At 45.4% G+C, this 18815-nt stretch overlaps 1 protein-coding gene across 1 annotated transcript in view; it reads right to left on the reverse strand.

The window, feature by feature from the left end:
- The window catches only part of LOC144681151 (dynein axonemal heavy chain 8-like), a 1659468-nt gene that overhangs the window by 602662 nt on the left and 1037991 nt on the right, over window positions 1–18815 (reverse strand). Inside the window, exon 37 of the mRNA XM_078542878.1 lies at window positions 17367–17530. Coding sequence (XP_078399004.1) covers window positions 17367–17530 — 164 coding nt within the window. The remainder of the gene's footprint in view (window positions 1–17366; window positions 17531–18815) is intronic.

The raw sequence follows: 18815 nt of genomic DNA on the forward strand, positions 1-18815 counted from the left end.
GGTATGGAAATCCAATTAGCTGACACTGTGTTTGGTAAAGTTGTTCAGGAATAAAGACCAGAGGACAATTCAACTGAAGTATTTAACTCAAGGTGGTTAGTGGAATTACAGAAAAAAGATTTGCAAATACAATATTTATATCAGACCGCTTACTCACAAACAGAAGCAAAATGTATTCCAGAAGGTCATTACCTTAAGGGTAATGTTTTAAAGGGAAAATGGAGGCCTTATCATGCTTCAGCAAATGAAAGCTGGAAGGAGGTGCGTTAGATTGTACTACCGTTTAGATATAGGAATGAGATTCTGAAGGTAGCTCATGAAATTTCAATAAGGGGGCATTTAGGAATTGGAAAGGCATAGGCGAAGATACAAAAACATTTTTATGGCCTGGATTGCATAGGGATGTAGTCAAATTCTGTAGAATATGTCAGATGATAGGGAAACCACAAGCAGTGATTCAGCCGGCACCTTCAATTCCATTTCCATCAATTGAACAACCTTTCAGTAGGGTCATGACTGATTGCGTAGGACTGCTCTCTAAGACGAAAAGTGGAAATTAGTACTTAGTGACAATTATGGATGTATCTACCAGGTTTCCTGAAGCAGTACTCATAGAGCAGAATTTTCTGCCTGTCGGGCAGGCGGAACAGGAGCAGCCGCAGTCCCGATCGATGCCCGCGATTGGGTCTGCGTCACCATTTTGCGCAGTCAGGCCAATTAAGGCCCACCCAGCACATTTCCGACTCCTGTGAATAGCAGGAGCGTGCAGGCTGCGGCAGGCATGCGCAGACCGCCGGGTCCGAAGGTGACCTGGCAGTCTGTTTAAAAGAAGGCCTGGAAGCCTCCTGTAGGCTGCTCACAATGGCCATGTTGATGTCACACCGCAGGGGATCTATTGAACAGGACACGCTGGAGGGAAGGGCAGAGGGGCAAGGCAGGCTGCAGGGTCTGCCACAGGAGCAGAGCAGGCTGCAGGGTAGGCCAGCGGGGGGCCAATGTGCCCCTCGTTTTTCTGATCAATGCCTTGCTGCCCTCCTCGAGGAGGTGGCAGCACGTCTGGAGGTGTGGGTCCCCCAGGATGGGAGGAGGAGGCCTCCCCACATGACCAAATATGCCTGGGAGGAAGTGGTGGAGGTGGTGAGCTCCTGCGACGTGGTGCAGCGCACTTGGATCCAGTGTCCTAAGCACTTCAACGATTTGTTGCACTCTGGAAGGGTGAGTACCATGTTGGCATTGGGCATTTAACCCAGCAGGTAGCCTTAGCCTTTGAGGTCCCCCCCCCACTCCCCCCACCCCCACCCCCACCCCCAAGTCTTACTGCCGTGACTGCATTGAATCATGTTGGGCATTTCTTGTACACTGGCTGGGCAAGCAGATAGTGCCCATGCTTACATCAGCCTGAATGGTTCATGAGGAGATGAGTTGTTCCCTGCACCATGTGTTGCTCTAAGTCACACATGACTATTCTGGGGGCAACCTGCAGGAGATGCAGCTAGGTGCATACTCAGAACTCCAACACATGTCCTATTCACGGTGATGAAATTGTGGAAGGGGAGCCTCAAGGTTTCGTGGCCAAGAGCCATCTGCTGTCCTCGACGCTGCACGTAGTTGCGCCTCCTTGCAATGGGAGCTAAGACCATGTGTTTCCAAAATTGATGGATGCAGAATGTGTCCAAGGTGGCTGGGGGGGTGGGGTTGGGAGCAGACATGCTATCTTTGTGTGACTGGTCAGCAGTAGCAGGGAGAGAAGGCACTGGAGGCTAGATATGGGCCACTGTGGTTGGGGTGCAGCATGTGCGTGCAGAGTCCATGTGTGATTAGCCACAATGAATGGTGGTCTCTGCCTTTCAGGAGAAGAATGTCACAATGCATGTGAGCGTTCGCGGACTGGAGGGCGGCCAGGCCCAGCTCATGATTTTAAGCCACTTCGAGCAGGAGGCCCTGGTGCTTGAGAGGTGTCATGCGCCCAGGTCCACTGGTGTCGGTGAGGCTGGGGTGGAACGGCCAGGTATTTGAGGTCAACAGTGACATCCGCTTTGTCTTCCCACCATCCATAGCACTGATGATTGTTTGATTTGTTATTGTTGCAACTTTGCTCATACACAGACTGATAGAATCGGAGGTGTGGGTCATAGACAAAGGTCCCTCGGCCCTTCAAAGATGTGCATGTCAAGCATCTTCCAAAGTCGCCTTATCCCATTTTCGACCACTATCTCCATGGCCTTGTATGCCATGGCATCACAACTGCACATCCAAATACTTATGTGCATGTTACTTGTTTCTCCTGCCCAAGTGCATCACCTCACACTTATCCACATAACATTCCATTTGGCATTCCTTAGGCCACCTGACCAGCCCGTCTGTGTCCTCCTGTAATGTTAGGGTATCCTCCTGACTATTTGCCACCCCACCAATATTCGTCTCCATAGGTTCTGGAAGGTTGAGTGCAGAATGAGCCAGTGGGAAAGGGATGAAGTGTGTCACTGTGTGCACCGCTAACTGATCCACTGTCCTTGTTGTTAATTTCAGAATCATTAGAGCCTGTCCGCCAGGACCAAAATTCCAGATGCCCCCTCTCACACCTGAGGGCCCTCAACTGTCACCTGCGTTATATCATGTCTGTGAGGCAGGCACCAGTGCAGATACTAGCACCTCAGTGGGCATTGCAACATCGGCTAGTGTCCCGGGGCATAGTGCAGAGGGCACTTCACAATCGTTGGAGGAGCTGGCAGAGACAGAGAGTGCAGATGACACCAGCAGTTGGAGGACTGCAGGGGACCAGGCACATGCTCAGTTGGTGCCTGGTGATGTGCCTCTGGAGTCGTCCGCGATTTAGCAGCTGCAGGTAATGTGGCCGGGTGTGCGGGAGCATCTGGAGATATTGCATGAGACTATGCTTTACTTGGTGTCCACGGTGGAGGAGTCCACACGGAGCATCAGTGATGCATTGAGCCTCATGGCAGAGTGTCATGCTTCCTCCACGAAGAGAGTGGTGACTCTTGTGGAGAGGGGCTTCCAGGAGAACAAGCAGGTTCTCCTGGGGTTACGCTCGGACCTGCAAGCCCCCACAACGCCAGTGGCCACAGCTGGTCATTGCCAATGTGGGAGATGATGTGGACTGCGAGCTTCCCAGCTCGTTGCCCATCCATCGATGGTGAGCAGGGAGGTCTGGGGCGACCTCATGTCAGCAGAGCAGCTGCCTGTCGTGTCTGCGGGCTCCTCTCACGGCGCTCCAGATGAGGGCAACAGCTGCTCTGCCCCGCTCCCAGTCACCACTTCATTGGTTGAAGCTGCGACGACTGGGGAGATGCCAGCTGTGGACCTGGCAGATCCCTCCCAAGCGGGGCCAGCACAGGCTCCACGGGCCAGAGGACGATCGGCAATGTCATTGAGGCCAACAGGACAGCAGAGTCAGCAGACTGTCTCAGATGCCACTCTGATCAATGGGGCGGTACCAAGACATAGCACCCGTAAACGTCAGCATAAGGCACCTTAGGCATACCACGGATTTCTCACTGGCACTTTTGTGTTTATGCTTGAAAAACGTTTTGTTTGGACTTTGTGTGACCTTATGATGGTGAAAATCAAAACCAAATGTGTTACCATGGCTGAGGGTGGCTCCTTTGTTCTGCATTTGTATGTTTTACATACATGTCATGAGCGTTTGATTGGACATTGAAGTTTATGTCCAAAGCCCTTAGTTGCAGCTGATGAAGTGGCAGATTTAGCACTTAAGTGCCAAGTATGGAAGCGCCAAGCAAGGCTGGTCCTCCTGATCCATTTGTGTGGAGCTAGATGAAGGTTCATTGGATTAAAGTCTCTCGGGTGTCCCTGCCTCCTTGGTGTAGTCCCAGGTCAGCGTTTAGCCCCTCATCATTCCCCTGTGCTTCCTCATCCTCAGAATCAGTGCTGGACTCATCATGTGCAGCCGCATCCACTGCGTCAACGTCTTCATTGTCCACTGCGTCTCCCCTTTCCAGCGCAAGATTGTGGAGAGCGCAGCATGCAACCACTATCACTGAGGCACAATCTGGGGGGTACTGGAGTGTGCCCCCTGAGCAGTCCAGGCATCAGAAGCGTATCTTGAGAAGACTGATGGATCTCTCCACCACAGCCCTTGTGGAGGTGTGGCTCCTATTGTACCACTGCTCAGCTTCTGATATTGGATGGCGGAGAGGCGTCATGAGTCACCTTCTGAGGGGATAGCCCTTGTCACCCAACAGCCATTCATCAAGCTGAGCCAGAGCACTGAACCCTAGCACCTGGGAGTATCTGAGGATGTAGGCGTCGTGGGTGCTGCCTGGTTACCTTGCACAGACTTGTAGAATCAGCATCCTGTGATCACACACTATCTGCACGTTCATGGAGTGGAAGCCCTTCCTGTTGACGAAGGCACCGGGCTCACCTGCTGGCGCCTTGATGGCCACACGTGTACAGTCTATTGCACCCTGGACACGGGGGAAGCAAGCAATGGCCGCGAAGCCTCTGGCTCGCTGTGCCTGACTTGCCTGGTCACAGTGGAAGTGGATGAAGGTCAATGCACGGCTGAACAGAGCGTCTGTGACCTGCTTGACACAAGTGTGCATAGCTGATTGGGAGACACCGCAATGATCACCCACCGAGCCCTGGAAGGAGCCAGAGGCATAGAAGTTGAGGGCAACTGTGACCTTCAGAGCCGCTGGCATGGGGTGTCCACCCACACAGTTAGGAGAGATCTCAGGGCCAATCATCTGATAGATGTAGTTGACTGTCTCCCTTGAGAGTCGGAGCCTCCTTCGGCACTGCAACTCAGTTATATTGAGATAGCTGCTTCTCCCCTGTACACCTGGTGGCAGCAGGATAGTGGTGTCTTCTGCAGCGCCTTCCACCTTGGACTACCTCTTGGCCCTGCGCCCCTTGTGCCTGTGCCTGTACTCCCAAAAGTGGCTCCCCTAGAGGCCGATTGTGTTCTCCTGGCCTCCTCTTTATTCTAGCCCTCCCTTCCTCCTCAGATGAGCTGCCTCCAGTGGACATGTCAGAACTCATACCCAGGCTAAAGGAAGGCCTCCAGAAAGCTGCAGGCCCAATAAAGATTACTGACTGTAGAGTGCTGACCTGAAGGTTCAAAGTACACAGAAAGCTGTAGAAATTTGTTCTGAACTGCTACAGATCACACAGTCGAGTTTAAAAAACTTTCTGCAATAAATACTTACAGACCAGATTGACAGTCCCACTGAGACCTCTTATCCCGACCGTGGATGAATTTTATTAAAAAGTCTCTTACCCACCTGCCCGTTGCGCTCGTGCGCCGACCCAAAGATCGCGCAGGCGCCTGAAAATCAGCATCGATTGGTGATTTAAGGGCCTTAACTAGCCCGTTAATTAATGGCGGGCGCGTGTCAAACTTCATCACGTGCTCACCCAGCGAAATATTGCAATGGCGTGCAATGACATCGGGACGTTCGCCCGACATCACCGCGTGTCATTTTACACACTTACATGCGGAGCCCGCCCCCCGCACGTCAAGCAGAAAATTCTGCCCATAGACTAAGACGTTTACAGTACAGAAGGAGGCCATTCGGCCCATCATGTCTGCGTTGGTCAACAAAGATCTGACTATACTAATACCATTTCCCAGCGCTTGGCCCACAGCCCTGGAGGGTATGGCAATGCAAGTAAATATCTAAATACTTCTTAAATGTTACGAGAGTTTCTGATTCAACCACCCTTTCAGGCAGTGAGTTCCAGACTCCCACCACCCTCTGGGTGAAAAAATTTCTTCTCAACTCCCCTCTTAGCCTTCTGCCTCTTACCTTAAATCTATGCCCCATGTTTTTTGACCCCTCTCCTAATGGAAAAAAGTGACTTCCTACCCACCCTATATATGCCCCTCATAATCTTATACACCTCCATCAGGTCCCCTTTTAACCTTTGCTGCTTCCTGGACAACAACCCTAACTTATCCAATCTTTCCTCATAGCTCAGACCCTCCAGAACAGGCAGCATCCTGGTAAATCTCATCTGCACCCTCTCCAGTGCAATCACACCTTTCCTATAATGTGATGATCAAAATTGCACGCAGTACACCAGTTGTGGCCTAACCAGAGTTTTATACAGTTCACAACTTCCCTCCTCTTGTCTTCTATGCCGTGGCTAATAAAAGTAAGTATCCCATATGCCTTCTGCACCACCTTATCTACCTGCCCTGCTACCTTCAGGGATCTGTGGATATGCACACCAAGGTCCCTCCGATCTTCAGTACTCTCCAGGGTCTTCCCATTCATTATGTAATCTCTTGCCTTGCTAGCCCTCCCCAAGTATATTACCTCACACTTTTCCAGGTTGAATTCCATTTACCACCTGACCAGTCCATTGGTGTCCTCCTGCAGTTTGTGGCTATCCTCCTCACTATTTACCGCCCAACCAATCTTCGTGACATCCGTGAACTTCTTGATCATGCCCCCTACATTTAAGTCCAAATCATTTATGTAAACCACAAACAGCAAGTGCCCCAGCACCAAGCCCTGTAGAATCCCACTGAAAGCAGGCTTCCAGTCACAGAAACATCCCTCTACTGTCACCCTCTGCTTCCTGCCTCTCAGCCAAGTCTTGTTGTTTTAACCTCTCTCTCCCAAAGTCTCTGTTTTAATCTCTCTCTCCCGAACTATCCCTGTTTTAATACCTTGATTGGCCCGCCCACGCAATATGGTGGCGCACAGCCAATCGCAGGCATGTGTCTGTAGAAGTTTCATCTTTGCTAAGGCAACATCGTTATAGATTAAAGCCGGCAAAGTTATCACAAGTACAGAAAGAAATCGAATTAATGCTTCAAAATGATATCATTGGGCAGAATCTTGCCCTTGGATGGCGGGCGGGCCCCACCGGCTTGGCGGCGGGTGGGCAGCCGACCCCTGCCACTGAAACGGGGCCCGCTGCCATTTTAAGTGGGCGGGCCAATTAAGGCCCGCCCAGCGGCATCCCCGATGGGAAGTGCTATGCGCTTCCTGTGTGGGGGGGGAAGGGATTTCCCATTTGTGCGCTCTTTCGCAGGGAGATTAGTGACAGTGTAAAAAACAGAAAAATAAAAATATTATTAACATGTCCCCCTCATGTGACAATGTCACACGAGATGGGATATGTTAATAAAGAACACATAAACTTTATTATTTTTGTACAAAACGGACATGAAACTTCATCCCGCCAGTGGATGAAGTTTCATGATTAATCAGAAGCCCACTGGGGCTCCTGGCCTGCCCGACAGCCTTAAGGTTGGCCGAGCAGGTCTTTAAGTACTTTAACTAGCCTGTCATTGGCCTCAATTGGCCTTTGACAGGTCTGTGGGCAGACAGCTGATTTCGCCCGCCTTCCTAAAAATTTAAATGGCCCAGGATGACATCGGGGATTCCTCCCGACATCATCCCGCGTCATTTTCCCCTTGGCGACCGGGCCCCGCCCACAAATCGCTGAGGGGGAAATCCTGGCCATTGAGTCTAGTTGCAGTAACTGGAGTTCACCTATTGTGCTGGTACCAAAACCAAACGGAATACAAAGACTGTGTGTGGACTATCAAAAGGCGAATACAGTGACAAAAGCAAATTCATATCTGATACCATGGTTGCAAGATTGTATTGAGAAAGTGGGACAATCAAAATTTCTTACAATGATTGACTTGCTAAAAGGATATTGGCAAGTACCTTTATCGGAGAGAGCAAAGAAGACATCAGCTTTTGTGACGCCAGATGGACTATATCAGTTTAAAGTCATGCCGTTTGGTATGAAAAATGCACCTGCAACATTTCAAAGACTGGGAAACAAAGTAATTGCAGGCCTGGGCAATTGTGTTGTTTATATTGGCGACCTGATAATTTTCAGTCAGACGTGGGAGGAGCATTTACAATGTCTGGAAGAATTATTTACTCCATTACAAGAAGCTAATTTGGTGGTGAACTTGGCTAAAAGTGAATTTGTAAAAACGCAAGCTACGTATCTAGGCCACACCACTGGACATGTTAAGGTGGCACCAAGAGATGTGAAAGTCAAGGTTTTCTTGGATTTCCCCATGCCTACAACAAAACAAGAAGTTTTGAGATTTCTTGGCATGAGTGGGTTTTATCGGAAATTTGGACAAAATTTTAGCAATGTGGTTGCTCCACTGACAACTATCAAAAAAGAGCAAGAAGTTTTAATGGACACAGGAGTGTCAGAAGGCATTTGAAAGTTTGAAAACTGCATTAACAATCACACCAGTCTTGGCAGTACCCAAGCAATTTAAGTCGGCTATTTATGCAAGTGATATAGGTGTTGGGGCCATAATGTTACAAGAAGGTTAAAATGGAATTGAAAAACCAATAGGGTATTTTTCACGGGAGTTGAATATACAATAGAGAAGATATTCAATGATCGAAAAGGAGGCTTTGGGTCTGGTGTTAACATAGAAACATAGAAAATAGGAGCAGGAGTAGGCCATTCAGCCTTTCGAGCCTGCTCCGCCATTCATTTTGATCATGGCTGATCATCCAACACAATAGCCTGCTCCTGCTTTCTCCCCATATCCTTTGGTCCCTGTGGCCCCAAGAGCTATATTTAACTCCTTCCTGAAAACATACAATGTTTTGGCCTCAACTACTTTCTGTGGTAGTGAATTCCATAGGCTCACCACTCTCTGGGTGAAGAAATTTCTCCTCATCTCAGTGCTAAATGGTCTACCCCGTATCCTCACACTGTGACCCCTGGTTCTTAAATCCCCCACCATCGGGAACATCCTTCCTGCATCTACCCTGTCTGGCCCTGTTAGAATTTTATATGTTCCTATGAGATCCCCCCTCATTCTTCCGAGCTCCAGCGAATATAATGCAAACCGACTCAATCTCTCCTCAAATGTCAGCCCTGCCATCCCAGGAATCAGTCGGGTAAACCTTCGCTGCACTCCCTCAAGTGCAGATAAGGAGACCAAAACTGCACACAATATTTCAGGTGTGGACTCACGAAGGCCCTGTATAATTGCAGCAAAACATCCCTTCTCCTGTACTCGAATCCTCTCTCTATGAAGGCCAACATACCATTTGCCTTCTTAACCACCTGCTGCACCTGCATGCTTACCTTCAGCGACTGGTGTACGAGGACACCCAAGTCTCATTGCACATTCCCCTCTCTCAATTTATAACCATTCAGATAATAATCTGCCTTCCTGTTTTTGCTACCAAATTGGATAACCTCATATTTACCCACATTCTACTGCATCTGCCATGCATTTGCCCACTCACTCAGCTTGTCCAAATCACACTGAAGTATCTCTGCATCCTTCTCACAGCTCACCCTCCCATTCAGCTTTGTGTCATCTGCAAATTTGGAGATATTACATTTAGTTCCCTCATCTAAATCATTGATATATATTCTGACTAGCTGGGGTCCCAGCACCGATCCCTGTGGTACCCCACTAGGCACTGCCTACCATTCGGAAAAAGACCCGTTTATTCCTACTCTTTGTTTCCTGTCTGCCAACCAGTTTTCTATCCATCTCAATATACTACCCCCAATTCCATGCGTTTTAATTTTACACGCCAATCTCTTATATGGGACTTTGTCGAAAGCCTTCTAAAAGTCCAAATAAATCACATCCACTGGCTCCCCCTCATCAACTCTACTCGTTACATGCTCGAAAAATTCCAGTAGATTTGTCAAACATGATTTCCCTTTCGTAAATCCATGCTGACTCCGTCCGATTCTGTCACTGTTTCCAAGTGCTCAGCTATTAAATCTTTTATAATGGACTCTAGAATTTTCCGCACTACCGACGTCAGGTTGACTGGTCTATAATCCCGTTTTCTCCCTACCTTCCTTTTTAAGTGGTGGGGTTACATTAGCTACCTTGCAATTTGTAGGAGCTGTTCCAGAGTCTATAGAATCTCGGAAAGTGAACACCAATGCATCCATTATTTCTATGGCCACTTCCTTAAGTAGTCTGGGATGTAGATTATCAGGCCCTGGGGATTTATCGGCCTTCAATCCCATCAATTTCTCCAACACCATTTCCCTAATAATACTGATTTCTTTCAGTTCCCCTGTCTCACTAAACCCTGTGTTCCCCAACATTTCTGGTATGTTATTTGTGTCCTCCTTTGTGAAGACAGAACGAAAGTATGTAATTAGTTGGTCAGCCATTTCTTTGTTCCCGATTATAAATTCCCGTTTTTAACTGTAAGGGACCTGCATTTGTCTTCAACAATCTTTTTCTCTTCACATACCTATAGAAACTTTTACAGTCAGTTTTTATGTTCCCCGCAAGCATACTCTCATACTCTATTTTCCCCTTCTTTATCAATCCCTTGGTCCTCCTTTGCTGAATTCTAAACTGCTCCCAATCCTCAGGTCTGTTGTTTTTTCTGGCCAATTTGTATGCCTCTTCCTTGGATTTAATACTATCTCTAATTTCCATTGTAAGCCATGGTTTGGCCACCTTTCCTATTTTCTTTTGCGCCAGACAGGAATCAACAATTGTTCCAGTTCACCCTTGCGCTCTTTGAACATTTGCCATTGCCTATCCACCACCATCCCTTTAAGTAACATTTCCCAATCCAACTCGTGTCTCATACCATCGTAGTTTCCTTTATTAAGATTCAGGACCCTAGTCTCAGAATCAACTACGTCACTCTCCATCTTGATGAAGAATTTTATCATATTATGGTTGCTCATCCCCAAGGGGCCTTGCACAACTAGGTTGCCAATTATTCCTTTCTCATTACGCAATACCCAGTCTAGGATGGCCTGTTCTCTAGTTGGCTCCGCACGTATTGGTCCAGAAAACCATCCCGTATACACTCCAGGAATTCCTCCTCAGCAGTATTGTTACTAATTTGATTTGACCAATCTATATGCAGATTAAAGTCACTCATTATTACAGATGTTCCTTTATTACATACATCTCTAATTTCCTGTTTAATGCCATTCCCAACATCACCAGTACAGTTTGAGGGTTTATATACAACCCCCACTAATGTTTTTGCCCCTTAGTGTTTCTCAGCTCCACCCATACAGATTCCGCATCGTCGGAACTAGTATCTTTCCTCACTATTGCGTTAATTTCCTCTTTAACCAGCAATGCAACTCCACCGCCTTTTCCTTTTTGTCTGTCCGTCCTAAATACTGAATACCCCTGGATATTCAGTTCCCATCCCTGGTCACCCTGCAGCCATGTTTCCGTAATCCTGACTATATCATACCTGTTAACATCCATTTGCGCGGTTAATTCATCCACTTTACTGCGAATGCTCCTCGCGTTAAGGCACAAAGCCTTAAGGCTTGTCTTTTTAACATTACTTGTCCCATTCCCACTATTTTTCACTGGCGCCCTGTTTAATTCTTGCCCTTGATTTCTTTGTCTATCACTTTTTTTATTCCCCTTTCTGTCTTTTGTTCTTGTCCTTGATTCCCCCTCCTCTGACTCCTTGCATAGGTTCCCATCCCCCTGTCATTTTAGTTTAAACCCTCCCCAACCACTCTAGCAAATATTCCCCCTGGGTCATCAGTCCCGGTCCTGCTCAGATGTTACCCGTCCAGTTTGTACTGGTCCCACCTCCCCCAGAACCGGTCCCAATGTCCCAGGAATCTGAAACCCTACCCCTCACACTATCTCTTCAGCCATGTATTCATCCGATATATCCTGCTATTTCTACTCTGACTAGCAGGTGGCACTGGTAATAATCCTGAGATCACTACATTTGAGATCCTCCTTTTCAACTTACTTCCTAACTCCCTATAGTCTGCTTTTAGGACCTCATCCCTTTTTTCACCTATGTCGTTTGTACCAATGTGTACCACGACCACTGTCTGTTCACCGTCCCCCTTCAGAATGTCCTGTAGCCGCACTGAGATATCCTTGACCCTAGCATCAGGAAGGCAATATACCATCCTGGATTCTCTTTTGCGGTCACAGAAATGCCTATCCATTCCTCTTCCAATTGAATCCCGTATAACTATTGCATTCCCACACTTCTTACTCCTCCCCTGTGCAGCAGAGCCAACCATGGTGCAATGAATTTGGCTGTTGCTGCTTTCCCCTAAGAGGCCATTCCCCCCCAATAGTATCCAAAGCGGTATATCTGATTTGCAGGGGAATAGCCACAGGAGATTCCTGCACTGCCTGCCTAGTCCTCTTGCTCTGCCTGGTGGTCACCCACTCCCTTCCTGCCTGTGGACTCTTAGCCTGCTGTGTGACCACCTCCATATACGCGCTATCCATGATACTCTCCGCCTCGTGGATGCTCCACAGTGTCTCCAGCCACCATTGCAGGTCCGAAACCTGGGCTTCCAAGACCTGCAGCTGGCATTGCACACATGCTGGCTCTGAGCACTGGAAATGTTCCTGGCTTCCCATATAGAGCAGGAGGAGCACACCACGGCTTTGAACTCTCCTCCCATGACTTACTCCTTTAAATTAAATTAAACCTTTTGGAAGATACTTAATATAAAATAATATCAATTACTCTAGGGCCCTTCTTCTGTGCTCCTTGTTGTTACAGATTATAGCCCTTACAAACGATGAACCACAAAATAAGACCTTAAAAACTATAAGTGATAAATGTAGTAAATATTTACCCAACCATACTCACGGTACTCAAAGGATCACCTCTTTCCCTCCTCACCGATCTCCCTCAGTCACCAAACTCCAAATTAAGCACTCTACTGCAGCCCAAAGCAGCACTCCAGTGCAAAGTCAGCACTGTAAGATGGCCTGTTTTTATACTCTCTGAATCTCGCCTCTGAAAGCATGTTTAAGCCAGTTATCTAATTAACTAGTTGTAGCTGCAAGCAGAGCCTGTGTAAACCCTGTTTTAAAGCTTGCCTAAAACTCACCTTCTTCAAATCCAAACAGCAACTTTTAGTTAATTACTAAATTAAAGAAAGACTAGACTTTAGATAGAAATTCCCTCAGTCACCAAACTCCAACTTCAGCACTCTACTGCAGCCCAAAGCCAGCACTGTAAGGTGGCTTGTTTTAATACTTTCTAAATCTAGCCTCTGAAAACCTGTTTAAACCAGTTATCTAATTAACTAGTAAGAGCTGCAAGCAAAGCATTGCAGCATTTTGAGATTTATATTGCAAACAATTAGTCAGAAACAATTGTTTATACATACCACAATCTTTTAAAATTTCTGGGCAAATTTCGAGACATTCGGATGAAATTTATTACTGATAACATTTAATCTACAGATTATACATGTAGCGGTTTGAGATTGTCTGATTGCAGATGCATTTTCAAGAGTTGAAGCTTAAAGGGAAAATCGGACATTTAAAAACCTGGACATTGAACTGAAATGTTTTATATTGATACAAAGGATTTGTATGTATTGTTATGTTAATGCATGCATCTGGTAATGTAATAGTGTAAATATATAAATAAGTATAGGAGATCATATAAGATGGGTTAATAAAAATGAAGCCATCTTTTTAAATTATTACGGTTCATTTTTCAATGAGGAGGGGGATGTCGGGAAGATATAATAATGTTATTGGAATTTATTGTAAAATAGTGGCATCTGTGTCTATATGGCCAGAATTTATAGCTCGTCAGGTGGGCGCGCACCCAATCCAAATGACCGTAAAATGATGAGCGATGATGTCGGGCAAACGTCCCGAAATTATCGCACACTCAAGCGATATTTCAGTCGGTTGGTGTGCACAGGAGTTGGCAGCGCACCCACCAACAAATAAAAGGCCTATTAAGGCCATTAAAGTAATAATTGAATTAAAATGTTCACTGCCTGTGCAGCCTTGTGGTTGGCGAGCAGGCTAAAAGGCCAAGTGGCCTTTGGATTTTTTAGGAAGCCTCATCCATGGGTGGGATGAGGTTTCCAACAGCTATTAAAAATTAAACAAAAATTTTAGCATCTCATTAATAACATGTCTCTGCTCAGTGTCACATGAGGGGACATGTTTCGTAACATTTTACAGATGTTTATTTTTAGTTTTTAAACCCTTCAACTCTCTGAGGCAGCTCTGTGCCTCAGGGGGCTTTTTCTGCGCGCACCTGAGTGCATGTGCGAACTTGTGTTCTCGCCCTCCCCCCGCCCCATGACACAGGCAGTGCTGAGCGCTGCCACATGCGTTTCATGCTGGGTGGGCCTTAATTGGCCCACCAGCATGAAATGGCAGTCAGGCCCCTATCACGGGCGGCGGTCAGCTTCCCAACCACTCCCATCCGCCCCCACCGAGCCCACCCAATGAGGGCAAAATCCTGGCCAGTGTGTTTATTTTTCCCAAAGATTAGTAGTAAAATGGGTACTATGCTAAATTTTTATGATCAGAAAGGAGAATTCCAAAGACATAGTGAAACAATGGGAATTTGCATTCAAAGGGGAAAATATGTATAAAGGAGTGAAAGCTGTGTGCAGGGGTGGGCATTTTAAGATCTAATAAGTGTGCAAAGCCTTCAGCATCTATGCCTCAAGCTGCTGTCTACAAAGAACTGAAGTTAAGGAAACTCACTTGGTATTGGATTTTCAGGGTATCATGTTTCTTTGCCTGGGTCTTTTAAAATCTATGTGTCTTACTGTGCCTTAACGAAAGTGTAACTAGGAGTCAGATTAAGTAGGGGATTTAGAAATCATTATAGTAGTAATTTGTAGACATAGGTATGTGCTTAAAATAATTTCTCTTATTAATAAAGGTTTAATGTAGTTTTGTAAAAACCTATTATTACTGAATTTGAGACATGCATCTCAAAATTTATACAAATTGCAAAACAAGTTGTGGCAGTTGTTTCAGGTCTCCATTTGGAATTTGAACAACTCAGCATTTACCATTGGCTGTGCCATAACACTAATTATCACTAATGCTGTGGAGGAAGATTTCTTGGAATGTATGCAAGATGGTTTCTTAGAGCAATATTTGAAGAACCAACTAGGGAAAGGGCTATTTTCTATCTAGTATTGTGCAGTGAAAAAGGGCTAATTAATAATCTTGATGCGAAGGAGCCTTTAGGAAAGAGTGATCATTAAATGATAGAATTTTACATTAAGTTTGAAAATGATGTAGTTCAATCAGAGACTAGGGCCTTAAACCTAAACAAAGGTAACTATGAAGGTACGAGCAGAAAATTGGCTATGGTAGATTGGAAAACTATGTTAAAAGGTATGATGGTAGATAGGCAATGGCTAACATTTAAGGAACTAATACATCGTTTACAACAAAAATACATTCCTTTCATGCACAAAAGTCCAGCAGGGAAAGTGTTCCAGCTGTGGGCTAATGCAAAAAAATCAAGGATTGCATTTGATCAAAGGAAGGGGCATATAAAGTTGCCAAGAAAATGGAAAGCCTGAGAATTGCATTTTAGAGCTCTGTAAAAGTGGACCAAGAAAAAGGTTAAGAAAGGGAAAATGAAATATGAGAGTAAACAGCAAGAAACATAAAAACAAACTTTAAAAGCTTTTAAAGCAGGCTTGTCCAACTGGCAATCCATGGGCCTCAATGCAGCCCCCAAAGCCCCTCTATATGGCCACCCAAAAAATCAGTATGTCAGGCCAGTAAGTTCAAAATGCAGGTAAACTCAAGATTTTGCAAGGGGCTGCTCCTCCAGTCACAGGTCATTCCTTTCCCATGTTTGCTGCAGAGAGGCTCACTAGTGAGTGAGTGGGGAGAGAGAGTAATTGTGTGTGTGTGTGTGTGTGTGTGTATTTGCGCTAGTGGAGGGGAGAGAGTAATTGGGCATGTATGTGTAGGGGAGGGAGTCAGTGAGTCAGTGTGCATGTGTGTACAGAGAGAGAGTGAGTGAGAGTGTGTGTTGGGGGGAGATAGTGAGTGAGTGTATGTGTGTGCGGGGCAGGGGAGAGTGATCGACTGTGTGTGGGGGGGTGGACAGTGTAAGAAAGTGGGTGTGTCTGCGACTGTGTGGGGGGATGTTTTCTCTTGTTGAGGAATCTAGAACTGGGGGGAGCAGTTTAAAAATAAGGTCCCACCCATTTAACATGGAGATGAGGAGGAATTTCTTCATCTGAGGGTCATTTATCTTTGGAATTCTCTTCTACAGAAAGTAATGGAGGCTGGGTCATTGAATGTATTCAAGGCTGAGTTGACAGATTTTTGATCAACACGGGAGTCAAGGGTTATGGAGGACAAGCAGGAAAGTGGATGTAAGGCCACAATCAGATCAGCCATGATCTTATTGAATGGCGGAGCAGGCTCATTCGGCCACATGGCGCATTCCTGCTCCTATTTCTTATGATCTTACCTGCAATACATTTCCTCAGTTGAGTCCAGCCAACTCATCCTTCATGCCTTTCTAATTGCCTTTATTTAAGTTTAAGATTCTAGTCTCAGGCTAAAGTTTTTCACCCTTCAAAGTGAATGTGAAATTCTATCATGTTATGGTCACTTTTGCCTAAAGGATCCTTTATTGTGAGATCATTAATTCACACTGTCTCATTACAAATCACCAGGTCTAGCCTGTTCCCTGGTGGGTTCTAGAATGTATTCTTTTAACAAACTGTCCCAAATACATTCTTCGAACTCATCTTCAAGGCTGCCTTTGCCAATTTGATTCATCCAGTCTATATGAAGATTAAAATCACCCATGATTATTGCTGTATCTTTCTTACAAACCTCCATTATTTCTTCATGTATACTCAGTCCTACTGTTAGGGGGCTAATAAACTACTCCTGCCAGTGACTTCTTTCCTTTTGTATTCCTTAACTCCACCCAAACTGATTCTGCATCTTGATTCTCCAAGCCAATAGCATTTCTCAGTGTCCTACTAATCTTATCTTTTACCAATGGAGCTACACCACCTCCTCTTCCTTTCTTCCGATCCTTCCTAAATGTCAAATACACATGAATATTTAGTTTCGAGCCTTAGTCACTTTGCAGCCAACATCTCAGTAATTGCTGTCATATCATAACCATTTATTTCTATTTGTGCTATAAACTCAACCATGTTGTTATGAATACTGCATGCATTCAGATAACGGGCCTTTAATTCTGTCTTTTTATAATTTTTCACTAGTCTGATCCTTTTGGCAGGTGCACACTCATATTTTTCCTGAATTGCTACATTGCACTGTTGTCTTGTCATTTCTCGTTAATTTTCTAAATATCTCCCAACTATTTAATTTAAAGCCTCTCTACAGACCTAGTTGCATGGTGTGGCAGGGCTCTGGTCTTGTTGCAGTTCAAGTGAATGTCATCCCAATGTTACAGCTCCATCTTTCCCCAGTACTGCTGCCAATGCCCCATGAATTGAAACCCATTTGTCACACACCAATCTTTGAGTCATGCATTCAACTCTCTGATATTAGTTACCCTATGCCAATTTGCTTATATCTCATTGACTGTACGCCACACTTATGGACATGCAACATGCAAGTATTATACTGTATCTGACTTTCTTACCCTGTTAGGGATTTTTGGCAAACCTCCAGTTGTTCATGTAAGTGGGGTAGAAGCTGTCCCATCGTGTCATCTCCCACACAACACTGGACGACAGTTGGAATTTCATGGGCTCGTTGCATAATTTTTATCCATGATTTATCAACATTTTGAAAACGTTTTGCTTCCTAGAAAAATATTGGAACAATTCATCAACTATAAAGCTCTGAAAAAATATGAACTGCAATGGTATCATGGGGAGGTCTTGTGGTGCAGTGCTAGCATCTCTTTCTCTAAGCCAGAAGATCTGGGTTCAAGTTCCACTCCAGGACTTCATGGTCAAGGATGTTGTGTACATAACATGGCCAAACAAGTGGAGTATCAACCTATAAATCCTTGCAACATATGCCAATGACAAGCAGTAAGAGCGGGAGAGGTTCCTGGTCAGCCATGTGATGGAGAGAATGTTGGAGCTTCTACCATCACTGTTCATAGCTCCAGGTTGCAATATACAACTATCAGTAACATGATGGGAGAGAAGCCATTTCAATTTATTCTTTGGCTATGGCTGGATAGGCAGGAAAGGAACCAAATGAGGGCAGACCCACCCCGCTGGATGATTGACGCTGGATACCATGGTCAATCGAGTCACCGGCTGCAGACTGGTTAGGAAACATGAGGATTGATAAGTTTATCATGGTCACTCCAAGTCACACATCACACGGATCATACACCTTTCAGTGTTTTCATTTACAGTCTTCTCCATCTGGTGGAGTGTAGAAATAGGATGGAGATGAGGACAATTTTTGTTTTCCTTAGAGGGTTGTTAATCTGGAATTCTCTTGCCCAAAGAGTAGTGGAGACGGGGGCATTGAAGGTATTCAAGGCTGAGTTAGATAGATTTCTGATTGACATGGCAGTCAAGGGTTATGGGAAACAGACAGGAAAATGGAATTGCAGTCACAATCAGATCAGCCATCTATTGAATGGTGGAGTAGGATTGAAGGATTGAATGGCCTACTCCTGCTCCTAATTCTTAGGTTTGTGTGCTCAGTGAGAACATGCCCAATTGAAATGATTGACTAATTGACAAAATCACCCTTCATAATTCAATCCTTTCATTCTGCTTGCTTTCTTCTGTACCCTTTCAATAATTGCAATATTATTTCTACACTGTGTTGTTAAGAACTGAACACAATATTCCAAATGCATTCACACCAATGATTTATGAAGTGGCAGGATTAATTCATTGTTTAGCTCAATATTAATCTACTACATTCCAAGAACGTATTTGCTTTACATACTGCCATTGTTCTAATCACTTCAATTTACAATCAGTTGGGCTCTTTGATTTTCCATGCACATTATTTTCTTTCCAAATTAAGTAATAGTTCTTTCCTATATTTTTTCTCCCCATGTGAAGCACTTTGCATTTCTCTACATTGAATTTCATCTGCTACCCTGCCTTCCCAA

Source organism: Cetorhinus maximus, chromosome 5 (genome assembly GCF_964194155.1).
Source record: "Cetorhinus maximus chromosome 5, sCetMax3.hap1.1, whole genome shotgun sequence".
Classification (NCBI taxonomy): domain Eukaryota; kingdom Metazoa; phylum Chordata; class Chondrichthyes; order Lamniformes; family Cetorhinidae; genus Cetorhinus; species Cetorhinus maximus.